Raw genomic sequence first — 18,218 nt, 5'->3', positions numbered from 1 at the left:
TGAATGCCTTCCTCAAATCCTTTGTCTATCCACAGAATCTGCTGGTGATACTGTTCCTGCAACACTGATGTGAGGAGGGTTGTGGTGCCATGGCGACACTATATTCCCAGTCCTCCCTGGTGACTGAATCACCTTCAGCTCCGTAAGAAGAAAAAAATCTGGATTTCAGTACTGCTCATTGTCGGTATTTTTAGCAGCTTTGTATTTCTTAAATCATTGATTTTTTTCCACTAATAGTGTGGCTAATTTGTTGATTTGGTAAGTTGGGATGGGCTTCTCTGTATGAGAGATTTAGATTAAATTCATTAAACGTAAGTGAAGGTGGCCTCTCAATTTTGAAATGTTTCTGTTTGGTTGCCTTGGTCCTTCCTGTACTTTGGATTCACTGAGATTGCTGAATTGATTTTTTTGTAGCTTAGTTTATGAAAGAGCTCTAGGAGATGAGCAGTGAGTCAGCCTGTGTGTACATGATAGATTTTTACATGTTTAGGGTATGTTGAACTAGAACTGGGAGAATATGGAGAAAGCACATTACTGTCTGAAACTTTTATCAATGGGAAGTGATTTTGTTGTTGTTTGTTTGTTTTTTGTTTTTTTTTTTCCCAGAACTATTATCTTAAGATGTTAATGTTGCCATAAAAGCATTCCATTTTGCCAAAAAGGGCAGGAGCAGACCACAGAAAGTGTCTAGACCTCTAGTTTTATATGGTCACAAGTAGCATGATAAATAGAACTATGCTTATGATAATAGATAAATACTGTAATTTCACCTTCTCTAGTGAATAACCCATTGTTCTGGTTTGAGAGCACCAGGATAAAAATTTTTGGGGGCTGCCTGGAGCACATGTAATTACAGCGGGGAACTGGGGGCAGCTGTGCCTATTGGGGAGGAGAGAATGAGTCAGGTGACCCAAATGGCCCAATCACAGTGTTCCTTCCCAGGCTGCTCAGTATATAAGGGCCCCTGAGAAAAGTCCTTGGGCCTTTGCTGCCCGTTGTGTTGGGAGGATTGCTAATGGTTGTTCCTTATCTCTTTCTGTGCTACTGGCATTCTTGCCTCCTCTTTTTGTGATGCAGTGGGACACCATTTGTTGGGACCTGTTGTATTGCCTGATCTTCCTGGGTGGGAGTGGCGTGGCCCCTCCAAGATTCCCTGTTCTGTTTTTGTGGTGCAGTCATCTGAACTCTGGACTCAGGTACTTCCATCTGCTGCTGAGTCCAGTCTGGGACTTTTCTGTTTGGGGCCTGGTTGCCATCCAGAAGGCATGGATTCTGTACTAGCGTGTTCTTTTGTATCTTTGAATATATTTATATACATGTATATATATACATATGTGAGTAATTCAGTATCTCCATTGTTAGTTTTATTTGCTTTTTCATCAAACCGATTCAAGATTTTTCTAACCTCAGAGTCTATCTCCCTGTTTCCCATGTTACCCTTTCCTGAGAGGGTGGTGGGGTGCTTGCAGAGAGTGTGTGTCAGTTTAGTGACTGGTCCAGGCCTAAACTTTGACACCCATCACCTGGAAATTTGTATTCTTTGGGGGGAAGTGGATGTTTCCATATGGTTGAGATCACATGAGTACCTGATTGAAAAGCAATTCTTCACAAAAGAGAATAAAACATTAAGTGGTGGGCTAGCAGTTTTGTTGGGCATTATTCCTAGTATGGAGTTGTAAAACACAGCTCTAGGGGTTTTTTTTATTTTTTACTTACTTGTTTAAAACTACTTGTCCACATTGATTTGCCCTTTAAGATTTTGGATCTGCTGCAGGAATGGCTAAGGCTTGTCTCCTGGCTGTTAAGAGGTCCAAGCTTGTTCCAGTATTATCAAAACATGACTATTAGAATGAGAGAGCTTTCTTTTGTCCTGAAATTTGGGAATTCAAATCCTAGTGAAATAAATAACAAAATGGTTTAGCATCCTGAATTACAGTCTAGCATACTAAATACTATCTAAACTAATGACTGGATTAACAATACTTAAGCAGTAGAAAAGAGCTGTGTGACTTCTTATTCCTTGTCTTTTTAGTGCTTGGTACGTTAGAAAATGAGTACTAATGGCTAGAAAGGTATTTATGTAATTCAGAATGTCTCATTAGTGGCATGCACATCCTGACTCTAAAGCTGCGATGAAATCAAGTTGAAACTCGGAAAAAATCCCTCAGGAGTTTCTCTATAATTGCCAATATGCTTGACATTAGCGCTATAACAGTTCCCTGCTCTTGTCTGCTAGGTTAATCCTGCTCTTTGTATCCAAGCATACAACTATCTTTGAAAAAAAACAGAGCTCTTGTCTTATACAGGGTTAGGGGACGATTTGCTTTATTGAAGAGCAATTTGTGATCAAATGAATTTGGCCACTAAACTCTGAAAACTAGGGCCCTGTGTATAGTTCAATTACTCCAACTCCGCCTTTCCAGTCTGGACGAGAAGGAAGGATGGGAACTGTTGCAAACCTGTTGCTATGGCCACGCAGCAGCACTTCTGAGCTGTTTGTGTGGCTGGAATCCTGCTGCATCAGCTGCTGCTCGGTGAGTCCTTCCTTACACTTTGCTACATGATGAATCTTCTTATTAGAAACATTCTTTAGAATGCCAGTAAGAAATTGTTACTGTATTAAGGGTCCCCTCCCCCAACAACCCACGAGGTTTCATTGCATAACCAAATTGATAGGTCTCAGGTGGGATATCTAAATGCACTTGTGATTTTCATGTGAACATTATTCTTTTTCCAAGTCAAACAGTCTACTGATTTCATTCTTTCTGAGTTGATCTTGGATGAAAGTTTACTGTTGTGCCAAGAAATGTGGCAGCTTCATCTTTCTTCCTTTCTTCTTCTGACCAGATGAAATCTGTAATCCCCTACCATTTATTAATGTGCTTACTGCAGAGGCATTTCAAGCAATGATGAGCAAGATTTTAAAATTAAACACTGCAAAATCCTTTGAGGGCTAAACTGCAAGCACTTAAGTGAACAATTCTCTGCCCTCCTACAGAATTAGAGTTGATGCCTTGTAGTTTCAAGAAGCCACTGCTTACTGCTACAGCTTTACGCACTGAAGTGATCGGTTTAACATAAGAAACAGGCTATTTTTAATGCAAATAAAGTCAAAGAACTGCCAGTTGTACTGAAAGGAAAACAGATTGAGTCTGTAAGAACTGTTAATTTTTTATATTTTAATCATGTTTTCCCTGTATTAGGGTGATTCCCAAATACTATGTTTCTCTTTATGTATTTCCTACCTAATAGAATTTAATTGAATTTGGAGCATGAAGTCCAACCTAATGCATTTGGTTCCTCCAGTGAGTAGGGACAGAATAATCTCCCAGTTTCCCAAGGTAAGCATTCCTTATTCCTCTGGTCACAGTATGTATCACCTGCCACATTGACCTGTCTTTCCCTTGTGCTAATTGTATTTTACTGTATGGTTGTCTTCTGTTAAAATTACAAAATGTTTAAGGATTTCTTTCAAAAATGGATGTCACTTCATGTTCTGATTCAGTGCTGATATCTTGAATAATAATCCTCATATCTTCTTTACAGATACTCTTGCCACAGAAGTGTTATCTTTATCTATCTTGTTATTTCAGCTAAACATTAATAATTATATGCTTAAAGAGTTCCTATGCTAAGGGGAAATAAGAACCAAAGCAGATATTAAATATGCAAAAAGTCTAATTAGATCTATATTGAGGGTTTAGATGAAGAATTCGAGGCAATTTTAATTATCTGTTTGTGTAGGAACCTTAGTCATACAGTAGATCAAATGTGGTAGGCACTGCAGAAACACAGAAAAGATCGTTGATGTCCCCAAAGAGTTTGGTACTTGAAGTATAATAGAAGAGTTAAGGACAGGGAAGGACAAGGAATCACTGTTCTGTTTTTTCAGTTGTTCTAAAGATCCTTTTAGGGGAGTTAGCATTTTTTTCAGTGTTTGATCTCAACCATGTAATTTGCTTTTAGTTTTGGAAACATTACCACAGGTATTTTCAGCAAATATAAAGTAAAATAAGTTTTCCTCATTTTTAATGCCTAAATAAAAACTAGTAATAACAGGAGTGTTCCGAACACGTAAGAGATCTGAAAGATGTAACAGTAATAATAACTTGCTGGTGGCATGCTCCTGTCTGTGTTTGTCTTGTGTGTCTGAGGTTAGTGGGATAGTTTACGGTACTTGCTGTTGTACAGAATGATACGTAAATGTGTTTGACTGTGGAAGTTCAGCTGGAGCTCAGTGCTGACACTCAGGTGGTGAAGTGATGGCACAGTCTGAAGGAGTTCTTACAAACGTAGCTCTAGGGAAGCTTTACTGCCTTCTAACCCAAGCTATCCCTTTTCTTATGCCGAGGCATCCATGTCCTTGAAAAACTCTTTGAGTTAATCTCCTCAACTACTTTTTCTTTGCTGATTTGAACTCTTGCAAAGCACACATCGCACAGTTTATCCCAGTGGCTGTTCTCTGCTGTTTTCAGTGGTACACACCTGAGGCCTGTCTGCAGTTCAAAGAGCATTTCCATGCACAGGTCAGGACTGCTTGTCAGCAAAGCACTGGAACAGTTGGGTATGTTTGTAATAAATCAAGTATGCAATGAAAAAGGTATTTTAAGCTCTTTATAGCCTGCTTACTCCATAGATGTTTCCTCTCACATTCCTGATTTTCCTCACTCTAGCATGTTTCAAGGCAGGTAAGCTTGGACGTATGGCAGTTCTCTGACCTGTTTGACAGTAAATGACTAAAGGGCCTCTTCTTCCCATAAGTGTCAAAGGCACTTTTTCTGATAGCATAAGTAGTGCTGAAAAAATAAAAGTTGTGTAGCAACAAATTCTTGTTTAGCACCTTTTAAATTAACTTTTAGTTCAAAAGAGTAATTGACTGTTTAAAATTAGCATTGAATTTTGCACGTGCAAGTCGGTATGGCAACCAGATTCCGGAGCAGTTACAAGGAATAGGGCAGATCTAGCCTTGCTGTTCCAAATGAGCAGTTAATAAAGACATTTGGGGGATATAAACGTATAGCGGTTCTAAGTTGCTTGAAACACATAAGAGTCTACTTTAGTCTTCTAGAATTATACATACTGAGAGATTCTCTTAAATATTTCCTTAAAACTGGAGAAGAATTCTGGTAAATATATTGAAAACTCCAAATTAACTGTTCTCTGCCCTAGTGTAATAATCTTTAAGTTGTTTGGGTTTGTTTTTTTTTTTTTCCCACATCATTCTCTCTTTCAGAACTGCTCCTAGGACTAATTTAGTTCCTGAAGCATGGCAAGAAAGCTAAACAGTGTTAGAAATCATCACTAGTCAATTAAAATAAATAGCTGTATGTTTTAGTCATAAATGATTCTGTGTTCCAGTGTGAAGACTCTTTCATAAAGTGGAGCTTCTATGAATACTGATGATTAGCTCACTATTCTTTCAAATCTAGAGTTGTTGTTTACCACGAGACTTGTCATGATATCCATCTTTAAATGCAACTTTTGATTCATTTAACTAGGGAGTCTTGCTAAAAAAAATACAACTTAAACCCAAAATATGTGTCCCTGAGAGACATCAGTGAGTTTGTTTTCTAAAAGCACAATCACTGTCTTAGTTTCATGTAAATTTGTTGCAAGTGTTTGGACAATTTTGCTACCAAAACATATAGTGAACTGAGGTTTTTTTTTTTCCTCTCTGTAACCAAGATATATTTGCAATTTTTATTTCCAGAGTAAACCACGTCTCCAGTTCATTTATTTTGGTAACAGGAAAAAAGCTTTATGTTTTGGCTTTGTTAATAAAATTAAACTATTTTACCATCACTATTCTCTGGATATGATTATTATTAGGTGATTATTTTGGTGCAGCAAGGGTAGGAGGAACAGACAGTGGAGTGTTTTGTACAGTGATTGTAAAACTTGACAGAAACAACCATAATCTTCCATTTCCATTATCCCAAGTAATGGAGTTTGTCATTTGGAAAGGTAGTCTGAGAAATTCAGTAGCTAATGGCTGTATTTAAGACTCTCTTGATATTCCATCAGTGTGTTGTCTGATCTACGGAGTTTTTTAATGAAACACAGACACATCTTTAAACCATCACTTTTCTGTTTTTCCTTTAGGGTCATTGATGTTATTCATTATTTTACCAGTGCCAGTTAATCAAGAAGAGACATGTCAGCAGCTTAGGGGCCTGTGGCTACCGAGTTAGTGTTGACTGCCATACAAAATGCCTTCTTTTTTTCAGAAATATTAGTCATACAACTTACCAGTCATACATCTTACCAGTCAAGATTTGGACTATTTAGAGTAGATAACTTGGAATCAGCATCACATGGAAGCCTGATATAACCAGAAATAGTATTGAATAGGAAATTAATTCCTTTGTTTAAAAAGCCATTCCTTGATACAAAAGAACATTAAACCTCTTAAGCCATTTTTGTAGCGTGTGCATAGGAGATGTCAATCCAAGTTTAGGTCAACAAATACACTTATATTCACTTATCTACCTGTATCTCCTAAAAGATATGCTGCATTTCAATTTTAGGAGTACAGGCTGAGTCACCTAAATCCCATCTGCTGTATTCTGTGGGAGTACCCAGAGCAAAGAGGATTATTTGCATGAAGCCAGATTCAGATTAATATTGTTCCAGATAGTCAGAAAATATATTGGCTCTAACCATGTGGGGTTTTTTCCCCGGAAACAAATTATGCAGTTGATTATTTTATTATCAGCAATTTCTTGTTTCTGCATTTAGGACTTGATTTGTACTATTAAAGTCAATGAGAAACATGTTTAATTTTAATGAAAGGATGCAGATACTCTGTGGTCTTATGTGGAAACTGACTAATTGATATACTTGTAGTCAAAGGGATTTTAATAAAATAGAATTTATGTCCTACTGGAATGTACTTAAGAGAAAAATATGCAGAGTATGAAATGGACTATTTCTGTTCCCGAAGGATTTGGGTTTCTTCGTGACCTTTTTCTTTCTTACAATTTAAGACTCTAATCTTGCAACATAGTGGCATTTAGATAAACTGGAGCACAAGTACATGTGCTCATCGTTTGCAATTTAAGGAACTAAATCAGAATTTTTAGAGAGAGTATGTCGGAATTGCTACTAAAAATATGTTTTCAAATATTTATAACAGGCTGAAAATATCAAAAGTGGTTGTGGTAGGAGACCTGTATGTTGGGAAGACCAGCCTTATCAACAGGTACAGTGTATCTCAGTAGATGGTTTGATTTTGTTATTTCTCAAATAAATGTTATATTATTTCTATTCCTGTCCATTTGGGGTAGTACTTAATGGTTCTATTTTAGACTATGGTTTTCTTATTAAATAAAAGACAAAACAAAGTTTAGAATGAGTCAGTTTTGATATACCAGCAGAGGATGTCGTGCTCCTGCACTTCAACCAGTATATGTTATATTCTGAATTACTTTTATTCAATCAGATATGATTCAGTGTTTCCTTAAGAAAAACAGTCTAAAGGATAAAAAATCTGAAGGTACCAAACAAAAAAAAAAATCTTTACAGATGTTTTCTCCTTTCTTGTAGAGTTATTCACTGAATCATTTTTAAGCTATCCTTGTGTGGATACCTGTGCTTGTTTCTACAACTGCAGAACTATAGGGGAAGCTCAAGTTTTTTTGATAGCTTATTAAGTGAAATAGGTAAAATAAAGAATACCTTAAAGGATAGTTATTTGAATTCTTCATTGATTATTAAAAAGTGCTCTTATGCTTTTGTATTTAAGTCCAGTGAATCACTGAAGTTCTGTAGCTTATGATCACTGTGACAAAGTTCTGTCTATGTTTGCATTTTATTGTTATTTCTTCCATGTTCTTAAGTAGGTAAATTTTTAATCTGTTTGATTAGTCATTTGGGTTATTATTTATGACCCAAAATATATTCCCTGGTAATTAAAACTAAAAGATACTCTGTCTTCCCTGAGAGTTCAAAGATACTTTATTCTGATTCTCATATAATCCTGAAAGCTTACTAAATGTATATATTTTCTAGTTTGCTATCCAATATCTCTTTTTTTTTAAATTGCTTTCTTGATGTTTTTATGCATGCTTTTGCACTATATAGCCACTCAACTGTTAGTTAATTCTTTTCTCCATAATTTACAGTAGATTGTGTTAGTTTTGCAGTTATTTGTATCTGGGAGTTACTAGTAATTTATTTTTTTTATTGCAGATTTTGTAAAGACAGTTTTGACCGGGACTACAAGGCAACCATTGGAGTGGATTTTGAAATTGAACGTTTTGAAATAATTGGCATCCCATATAATCTCCAGATGTAAGTTGAAACAGCATGGTTAAGCATTGTGCAGAGTACAATCTCAGCAAAGATTCATAGAATCATAGAATAACGGGTTGGAAGGGACCTCAAGGATCATCTAGTCCAACCCTTTAAGGTAAAGAAATACAGTTTAAATGAGATGGCCCAGCACCCTGTCAGGCTGAGCCTTAAAACTGTCTGAAGAATCCACCACTTCCCTTAGGAAACTATTCCAATGTCTAATTGCTCTCACGGTATTGCTGAATTGTTTCAATTGCTGCAGGCTCTAGTGGAATAAAGATTTATTTATTTTTAAATAGCAAGATTGCACACATGATCTGAAAAATCATGTAATCTCATGTAAGAGCAACATGATCTGAAAAACAGGTTCTGTACGTGGATGTGCAGTTTTAGAAAAAATTTTACTCTTGGATTTCTCATCTTTAAAAAACATCAATGAAAATTCATCTCGGATATCTTGTGCCATTTCAGTGGAGTTCTGCCTTTTTTACTCAAGTTTCTTGAAAGAGAAGTGGAAGCTTTTGCCACAGACTTTGTCCAGTTCTACTGTTACACCATTCTGTCATTTGAGTGTAGCAGGCACAAGCACTGGACTTGGCTTTACTGGGAATTTTGAAATGAAGGTGTCCAGGCATTTCAGCATCTCTTAAGTAGGCACTAATTGGTTTTCCCCAAATCATAGAGTGACTGGAGTGTAAACCTAAAATCTCTGATTTTCAGCTTTGTTTATCAGACTAGTGGAAATCTTGGCCTTCTCTCACCTGGTTCTGCTGAAGGATGTTCTTTGGTGTTTCCAGTGCCTGGCAGTGTTGTTCTATAGAGAGTATTATTGAATCATCTGTGCTATAGTGTGACCTAGAACAGAAGATGCTTTGCATGAAATATCTTTCGAGGTCCCTTCCAACCCCTAACATTCTGTGATTCAGTGAAGTATTTTATTGCATGAATCTTAAAAACCTTTCCACTTAGGAATGTATTTTTTCTGATATATCATTGATCTAAACAGAAGACTGGTGGGATTTATTGAATAATACTTAGAAATCAAATTCCCACTAATCTCGGTGCCATTGTGTTTTTGAAAATTCTGCTAGACTTTATCCTTTTGGAACTTGAGTCCCTCTAAAAATCTAGACTGGTGCATCAATATTTTGCCAGCTGAAGCAAAAAGGTTTGTGAGCTATTAAATGTCAGATTGCACTATCTGCAGAATCTTCAGTGGCTGGGTAGCACGTTTCCATATGATAAGCACTAGTGCCCCCTCTTGCTGAGAGACTTCCATACAAGACAAATTTGTAAGTAGCCGTGTCTGGCCGTATTAGGCTATAATGAAAATCCAAGTGTCTAGTGCTGGCCCTAGTTGAGAGGACTGCATATCACATTCATTAATAAGAAACACTTTCTTGATTTTCTTTAATGGTGTCATTAGTACCTGGTGGACTGAGCTAATTTGTAGTATATGGACAGATGCCATGGGATGGTTAGAGTTGGAAGGAACCTCAAAGATCATCTAGTTTCAACCCCTGTGCCGTGGGCAGGGTCAATTTCCACTAGACCAGGTTGCTCAAAGCCCCATCCAATCTGGCCTGAAACACTTCCAGGGAGGGGGACATCCACAGCCTCTCTGGGCAATCTGTTCCAGTGTCTTGCCACCCTCACAGTAAAGATTTTCTTTGTAATATCGAATGTAAATCTACCCCTCCAGTTCAAAACCTTTGCCCCTTGTTCTATCGCTACACTTCTTCCAATCTTTTCTAAAGCCCCCTTTAAGTACAGGGATGTCCCCAGTGTAAGAAAGACATGGACCTGCTTGAGCAGAGGAGGTCTCCCTGGAGCCTTCTCTTCTCTGGGCTGAATAACTCCAAGTCTCTCAGCCTGTCCTTGTAGAGGAGGTGCTCCAGCCCCCTCATCATCTTCGTGGCCTCCTCTGGAACAGGTTCATGTGTTTCTTACACTGGGGGCCCCAGAACTGGATGCAGTACTGCAGGTGAGATCTCAAAAGAGTGGAGTGGGGTGGGAGAATCACCTCCTTCAACCTGCTGGCCATGCTTCTTTTGATACAGGCCAGGATATGATTGGCTTTCTGGGCTGTGAGCACAGAAAAAATTTCAAAATTAGATTGTCCTAGAAATACATACAAATGGCATAGATGAGGAAAAAAATGTTTTAAGGAAAGGATATTACCATGGAGAATACAAATATTTAAATTATATCTGCAAAATGGTCGGCATTAAAAAATTAAAAGAAAAAAAAAAAGAGCTGAAATGTCTTCATTAAATAATAGAGCTTTACTGTATTTCTATCAGTAGTTAATGAATAACATGTTCCAGATGGTAACACTTCTCTGGTATCACATTCTTCTCCAACTCGTACCAGTCTGCTGCTTCATTAGCATGTTTACTCAGGTTTCCCCGGGTTTCATTAACCTGTAATTTATTTTTTTCCCTACTGCACAGATGGGACACAGCAGGTCAGGAAAAGTTCAAGTGTATTGCATCTGCTTACTACCGAGGAGCAGAGGGTGAGAACAATATTAATTTGATCCAGGCTGTGACAGGAGATTGTACTTTATATGGAAACATATATGTATGTACACCTGAAGACATAGTGTGGTGAAATGAATTGTCCCATTATTGGAGAGAAGAAGGGACTAGAAAGCTCATGAATTGACATGTTGTCACACATGCAAGCTCTGAATGTTCTGACAATGCAATGATAAAAAACTGACACATTTCTAGGGGGAAGAGAATTTGGGTTTGTGTAAGATTATTGCTGAAGCTAGAAGTGGATACCTCTGGCATTCCCTTTGGTGAGAGACAATTTCTGCAGGAGTTAAAGTGGTCTCAAAATAAAAAGTAATATCATTGTAGACTCTAGACTAGACTAAAAACTAAATAAGGTTGAACACTGAGGGCTTCAGTTTTACTGGGTTCTGGAGAAAGAAGAGGAATGAGCAAATGGATAGTCTTCCATCTCCTCTGTCTTGAATCTGCTCTTGCACTTCAAGTGTAAACATTCTGTGTTTAATAAGATGAGTTGGAGAGACTTCTGATACACTTTCTAACATAATTACTTTTTTTTCTGTTCTTGTCTTTTATTACAGTTATAATAACAGTGTTTGATCTGGCTGATATCCAGACTTTGGATCACACCAAGTAAGTTTTTGTATTTTGGCTTAGCTTTTAAAGCTTTTATAGCAGGTTTAATTGTCTGGATAACCTGTAATTGCTGAGAACTTGCTGGATCGTGAGTGTGTTTTCTGTTGAGCTATGAAACGAAGAATGACAGCCACTTGTTTGGATTATGTAGGGTGGGATTTTTCTGAAGAAAATTCAGAGCGCAGATTTGAACTACTTACCCTTGACTTCCCTTATAGTAGGTGGAGAGAAAAAGGAACTTCAGTAAGAGCTCGATCCTTCCAAAACTAGACATGTGGAAAGAGATGTTCACCCCAAAAGCATATTTGTTTTAATCTCTGTTTGCTATAAACAGAATAGCAAATTGACATCTGATGTAAATGGTGAAATTGATGAGATGCATCTCACGCATAATGTCTCAAGAGCTTCTCACTTTCTAGGTGCACTGGTAGCCCAAAATTATTTTCGTTATTTAGTTTCTGTAGTGATTCTGTTGGGAGATAGGCTGTCAAAAAGAGAGGAGAAAAATTAAAAACTTCACGTAGATATAGCGAAACTTCCTGGTCTAGATACTTGTAATGGTTTAGTTATAACAGTGTGCTAATTGTTATGAGTACACTTGTTCTACTTTTGGTGCAGACTGAAAAATCCTACATGGATCTATGATCCACATTGTTGTCACCACCTCAGAGCATATATATGTTTCTAACATACTGTTGTGACTGTAATGCAGGTACATGTTTCTTTATAACCTGTAATCTGTCTTATCTGACTGTGTATTAGAGTATTTCGTTAGACTACTGCTGTGGTACTTAGCTCATTTACACAGGACTTTGTAAAATAATATATATATTAGTGTCTCTGCTGGGCTGAAAATAATTGAAGCCTATGAATCTGATTTCACACACACACACACACACACACACACACACTCTCTTCCCTCTTTGACTTGTGTTGGATGACTCAAGAGGAATTTGATTGCCAGAGTAACAAAAAATATAAAAGCTTTTGAGACAAGAATCATGCAGCCTTCATAGGGAGCTGTTTTAGAAGGCTGAATATATTATTTCAATCTTCTTTATTCCTGTTTGTATCTAATCTGCTATGTTGTTCATATCTTTTCCTCTGCTTCTTGTTTTCTTCCTTATCTTGATCACAACTTTGCTACCTTCCTTATACAGAGGACTTGGGGTGCTAAAATCATTGTTGAATTTGCACTTTACAGTGGCCATGTTTGAACTTCTCAGTAATGGGAGGCATGTATTCAAAGGAGTTGGAGTAGTTCCTGGTCTCTTTCTGTCTAGAAGAAAAAGGCTTTTAACGCTCTCATATAAGTTCATCTCACTTTTCTTGTGACCCTGTTTTCTGTCACTTTCTCCTATATTCCTCTGACTGATCCTCACATTTCTCTTTTGTATTTCAGACAATGGCTAGAAGATACACTGAAGGAGAATGAGCCGAATTCCAGCATCATCTTTCTGGTTGGAACAAAAAAAGATTTGGTGGTAAGTAACTTGAATGTAGATAAGGAAATCAGATTACCCCTAGTTCCTCAAGTGATTTCCTTTATGAGTTGTACACCATATTGTTGAGATAAAGACCTCAAGGGAAGAAACCTAAACAGAAAGAAAGATAATCACAGGTAAATAGAACAACATACTTGGAATCAATTTAAGAAGACACTTCTGAAAAAATGTGTAGTTATTGAAATATTCCCATTTCCATTTCTTGCATGATTTGCAAGCACACTCAAACAACTGAAAAGGCAGAGAAAAGTTGGGTGCAGAAAAGAATGGAGTACCTAATAATCTTTAAAGGGTTTGAGGTTTGTTTTGTTTTAGGAACAGTGTGTTCCTTCTTCAGGAACAGGGAAGAATTCTTACTTAATTGAATGTGACATGATTTTCGAAACAGGATAAAATGCTCTCACCCTATACTATTCTGAGCTTTGTGTTTGTCTTTAGCTATCAATACTTAAGATTTCAAAGCAAACTTGCTCCTTCTGCTGTTTAATTCCTTAATTATTCCTTATTTCCCACCCTCCCTGAGCTGCCACAGTATCACTTATGCAGTTTGTTTCTTATCCTTCACTCAATGTAAGTCCTAGAAAACTGCATGTCTGACAGGTTTTCTGGTACTTTGTATTGTTTATGCTGCTTTTTCTCAGTTGCAGTAAAAGCTAAATGTACCAGACCTCTGTGGACACAGATCTGAAGTTTTGTCTAACCTAGAATTCCTTACTGTAAGTTAGTTTCTGTTTTTGTAATGATAGCACTTGCAACTGAGAGACAAGAGCAAAGTAAAGGGTTGTGAATTTTAGGTATTACTTCAGTATGAAGCCAGTGTCTTCCTAACTGGATTCACTCGATTCCTCACCTTTATGTCACATCATCCTTTCTCTATTCTTTTTAGAATTCTTGGTTGTGCAGGGATTCCCCATGGTAAGACAATGCACAGAAACTGTACAAAGACAACTGATACCATCCATCACAAATGGCTAGAAATTAAAAGCAAATATCAACATACTGATATGGTTGATTGTAGAGAACAGATGAGAGGGGAAAGAGACCTGAAAATTAAGTGCAGGAAAGCAAAAAAACCAGTGAATGGGCAAGAAATTTAGTCCTAAGAAGAGATAAAAAGAGCAAAAATAAAAAGGGGGGAAGGCAGTTATGTTTCAACATAGTAAAAGTAGAGTGGAGAAAAAAAAAGGATCTGAGACAGAGACAAGAGAGATTAAAGAATCATTGTGGTTAGTTGGACTTGCAGCTTTTCTGCTGAGAGTGTTGGGGTGGTAGTTTCAAGTCCAGAAACTGGACTGTTGTCTTTACAGCTCCCTAGTACACCATATTGTTAGATACAGTGATCACACTTGTTAAATATTGCTTTATTTCAATGTTGTGGCAGGTGAATTGGGACTTCCACTTTAAAAGCAGTGCTTTTTACTCGAATGTTCTTGCAGTCATCTCTGGTTGCACAAGTTGTAAGGCAGGGCCAGAAAAGCCACTGAAAGCTTCGCATTATAGGTACTAGCAATACCTCAGTGTTAGCACCAGCCCAGACACACATCTTATATTAAAATTATTCCACATTATTTGCTCAGTCAGATGCTGTGTGTGAAAGGACAGAGCTAGATGCCATCCGCTTTGCCAATGAGGTACAGGCAGAATACTGGTCGGTTTCAGCCAAAACGGGTAAGTTACTGCAACAGGTGTAAAAGGCTTATGTTAAGGTGGGAGGAATTTAAAGTTCCTTGTCCCCCACTCCTATACAGGTGTTTTGGTTGGTTTTGCATTTTGTTGCTATTGGAAAGCTTGGGTTTGATTTTATGGGGCGTTTGTATGTGTGTTTTGCACTGTCATGTTTACAGAACGGAGTACTTGAGCTGCTGTGCAATGTCTGAGTATGTTTAATTCGTAGGCAGTAACATAAATGCACATGTGCACTGCTACTCAACATTAGCAATCAGAAGAGATTATGCCACAAACTGAGTTCTCTGTTACTCACTAAAAATAAAGGTACCGTTGAGGATACAGTATTCCAGAGTAAGAAGAGGAAGCCTCTCTGTGGTGATCAGAATGGAGGACAGGAGAGGCCTGTTCTGTCCCAGTACTGGGCAGTGATATGTTCTCAGATGTACTTGTTATGCTTGTTCATGTGTTGATGTGCAGTTGTAAAACCGCAATTTCTGTCTTGTGTCCTAGGGGAAAATGTCAAAGAGTTCTTTTCCCGAGTTGCTGCCTTGGCCTTTGAACAGTCCATGATAAAGGAGATGGAGAAAACTGCTGGACACATGGCCCAGATTGGGGCAGGGAATCTCATCAGTACGTTGTTTTGCTTCTTGTGTGTATTTTCCTTGTTTAGAGTCGGAAGGATTGGGGAGGTTTTACAATTGTTAGACTGTTTCAAACACCTGCTAGTAAATTCATATCATTGTCTACCTGAGTTCTACCATATAGGAATGGCTGGGGTTGCATTCAGCTTATGGTACCCTTTCTACTAAATGATATAATTTTTTGTGGATTGATTTTATAAGATTTTAATTGATTTTTTTTTTTTTTGATTTATACAGAACTGGAAAAGAACATGATGGAAATCCCAGAAGGCAACACTCAAGTCAGTCTGAGTTGCTGCTAACTGTCAACTGTTTCTGCAAATGCAGTGCTTCTCTGTAGTCTAGCATAGAGTACCTGCAACAATGAAAGCTCTCAAGCCAGAAATAGAAAGGGGTTTTTTTTGAAATGAGGGAGGAAAAACTTTTCCGAACTTTTTGTCTGAGATTTCTCTTGCTGCTGCAGAATCACTTGTACAATTGGTGGTACAATTGTTATATAAACCTTTCTCTTTGTAGTGGAAACATAACATCTTTGTCTTAATGCAAGAAGACATTGCTAGTGCCATGTGCTCAGAAACACTTGTAAAACACTTGTAGTCAAAAGTTGTTTAATTTTAGTCTGTTTTTTTTATAATTCTCTAGAAGTCTTAAATAGTGAAGCTGTGTTCTCATGGGAGCACAAAACAAATGACAGTTCAGAATGAAGGGCCATATCCATATGTTTTTGCTTTAAAGATCATAGTATGAAATAACTGACTTGCTTTTATGCATTCCAAATATTTTTAAATTGATCCAAAAGAAAACTTTTTAAATAACAGGTATGGAAGTACACAAATGCAGACTGCATAGTTTCCGCTGTTGTTTCTCTGTCCAGAAAAAAAATCTATATTATGTTTCTTTTTCCATTTGAAAATCAGAGCCCAATATTTAAATATTTCCAAGCCTAGGGGAAGTCCAGGTAGGAACTTCCTGGTTTTGTCCCAGTTGTCTAATATTTTGAAAATATTACCAGATAAGAATGCTAATCTTTTCCACTCTCTTGAAATTGAAAGAATGGTTCACATGGGCGCATGACATGGAATACATGAAATCTGATTTTTCTATCTTCTGAAGAGAATGCAGACTCCTTCTCGAGGTTGATCTTCGTGAATGTTGTCTACGCTGCAGTTCCTCTTTGTTGCTAGGACTAACAACTTTTTATTCTAACTGGTTGGTTTGTTTGCTTGTAGTAATGTAACATGATTCTGGAACCATATACAGTCTTGATGAACTTGTTCATCGCTGTCAGTGGTAGGAACTCTGAGCTGGTGTAGTTAGATTTGATATGGCTGCTAAACTTTTCGTCACTCTAGCTGCTTTTGCTGGACAGCTTGATCACTAGAGGCTAGGAGCAATTTGCTCCATGGCTTAATAAATTCACATTTTTGTGTGAGGAGGTTTAGTGGGATGGGAAAAGGTGGAGTTTTCCAAAGTAGATTCATGCTCGTTAAGCCCTCAGGTACTTGCTGTATGATGATGTCATTACCGAATGCTTATGGTAGAACCTGCTCTCTGAACATGTTGCTGTGACTTGGTGTGCTGGCTAGATCAAAGAAAACATTGCCCCAGTTGTGCAATTCGTTCTTTAGAAATTACAATCATCGTTTAATGAGGAGAGATTAGCTCTGGGTATCACAGAATTTCACTGAAGTAAAGCAGCTTTACAATGCTGTTCTGCTCTTTGGGCAATGATGACTGATCCAGAAGATAGTCCTGTTTTAAAAGTCATTTCTGCTTAAAAATGACATTGCCAGAAATTACTATAGCAAATATTTGATCAGTATTTGTGAAATTATATCAGTATGCTTGATTATGATAATTAGGTTTAAACTGCAGAACTACAAAAGAAGTGAAAGGGACGTATGTTCATTTTATTTCCCTCTGATTCTTTTAGTATCTTAATGAATTTGAATATTCAGTTCTGAATATTTAGTGATAATTTTCTAAAGATAAGTGAGATGCTGCAAATCTTTTGCTTATGCTAAACTATACAAATACATGTTCCTTTAAAATTGCTATAAGCACTCAAATGAAGGAGTTAACAAAAAATCAAAGTGGGACAACAGGAAGACTGCTTCTCTAGAAATCTGTCAGCAGCTTAAAACTCCATACCTCTAAGATTAAAATCCAGCATTATATGCTGTGCTGGCATTAAATAAAAAAAGAAGTGGAACATCTTCTGTAATGCTTTAAACCTCATACTGTAACTATTTTAAATGTAGAGAAAGAAGAAAACCTATGGACAATTACAAGTTACATTTTCTTAGGTTATTAATTCAGTCATGACAGAAACTACAGTATCTGGAAATCTCATTAGAACAGGACCTTTCAGATTTCAGTTGCTGAGAAAATACATTTGTTAATGAATCTATGCATCAAACTAAAGTATTCTAGATTCTCTGCCATTTTTCCCCCCGCAAAGGGTTTTGTAAGAAATAGGAAAAAGTGGAGAAAAGATGACTTTTTATTACTTGTATTTTCTTATGATGTAAGTTAGAGGAGCTTCATAGACTATGATTTATAGAGATTTAGGGTCTCCTTTTTTTTATTGGACTATCTTCACATGGGTAGCTGTGCCGATTCTCTTGGCAAAGATGCAAATGTAGCATTTGGTGGAGAAAATGAATAAGTGTGGGTATGTAAGGAGTTATTTATTCAAATCTGTAATATTTTTGACCTTACGATGCATTTGTTCACCTCCCAAATGTGTTTTACAAGGATGACGAATACACACTACACTTGTACCATGTGCTGCGCTGAGTGGGTAGCTTAGCCATGTTTACTGGGTTTGAATGAGAATAGAAAAGATGGTTCACTCTTCTGCATCAAATCCTGTTGTCTAGGCTAGGTGCTAGGTTTCAGTGCAGCTGTTTGTGTTCCCAGCTGCCAAGTGACTCAGCAACCAATCTAAGATC

At 37.3% G+C, this 18,218-nt stretch overlaps 1 protein-coding gene across 1 annotated transcript; it reads left to right on the top strand.

Moving 5' to 3' along the window:
• The first annotated feature begins 3,272 nt into the window (after nt 1-3,272).
• Nucleotides 3,273-15,566, top strand: RAB36 (RAB36, member RAS oncogene family). Its single transcript, XM_009871237.1, has 10 exons — nt 3,273-3,341; nt 4,476-4,564; nt 7,136-7,201; nt 8,191-8,292; nt 10,749-10,813; nt 11,396-11,447; nt 12,853-12,934; nt 14,533-14,623; nt 15,134-15,253; nt 15,502-15,566. Exons 1-10 carry the CDS (start codon nt 3,273-3,275, stop codon nt 15,564-15,566), a joined length of 801 nt encoding a protein of 266 aa, XP_009869539.1.
• Nucleotides 15,567-18,218: the final 2,652 nt, after the last annotated feature.

The sequence above is a fragment of the Apaloderma vittatum genome, unplaced genomic scaffold (genome assembly GCF_000703405.1).
Source record: "Apaloderma vittatum isolate BGI_N311 unplaced genomic scaffold, ASM70340v1 scaffold5916, whole genome shotgun sequence".
Lineage (NCBI taxonomy): Eukaryota > Metazoa > Chordata > Aves > Trogoniformes > Trogonidae > Apaloderma > Apaloderma vittatum.
Note: the sequence above shows the minus strand (reverse complement) of the source record. Positions and strands in the feature narration are given on the sequence as shown.

Excerpts from the sequence above, each read along its gene's own strand:
- RAB36 (XM_009871237.1), top strand. The coding sequence starts at position 3,273 with ATGAAGTCCAACCTAATGCATTTGGTTCCTCCAGTGAGTAGGGACAGA. Across the intron at positions 10,814-11,395 it reads TTACTACCGAGGAGCAGAGG|TTATAATAACAGTGTTTGAT; the intron begins GTGAGAACAATA and ends CTTTTATTACAG. Across the intron at positions 11,448-12,852 it reads CAGACTTTGGATCACACCAA|ACAATGGCTAGAAGATACAC; the intron begins GTAAGTTTTTGT and ends TTTGTATTTCAG.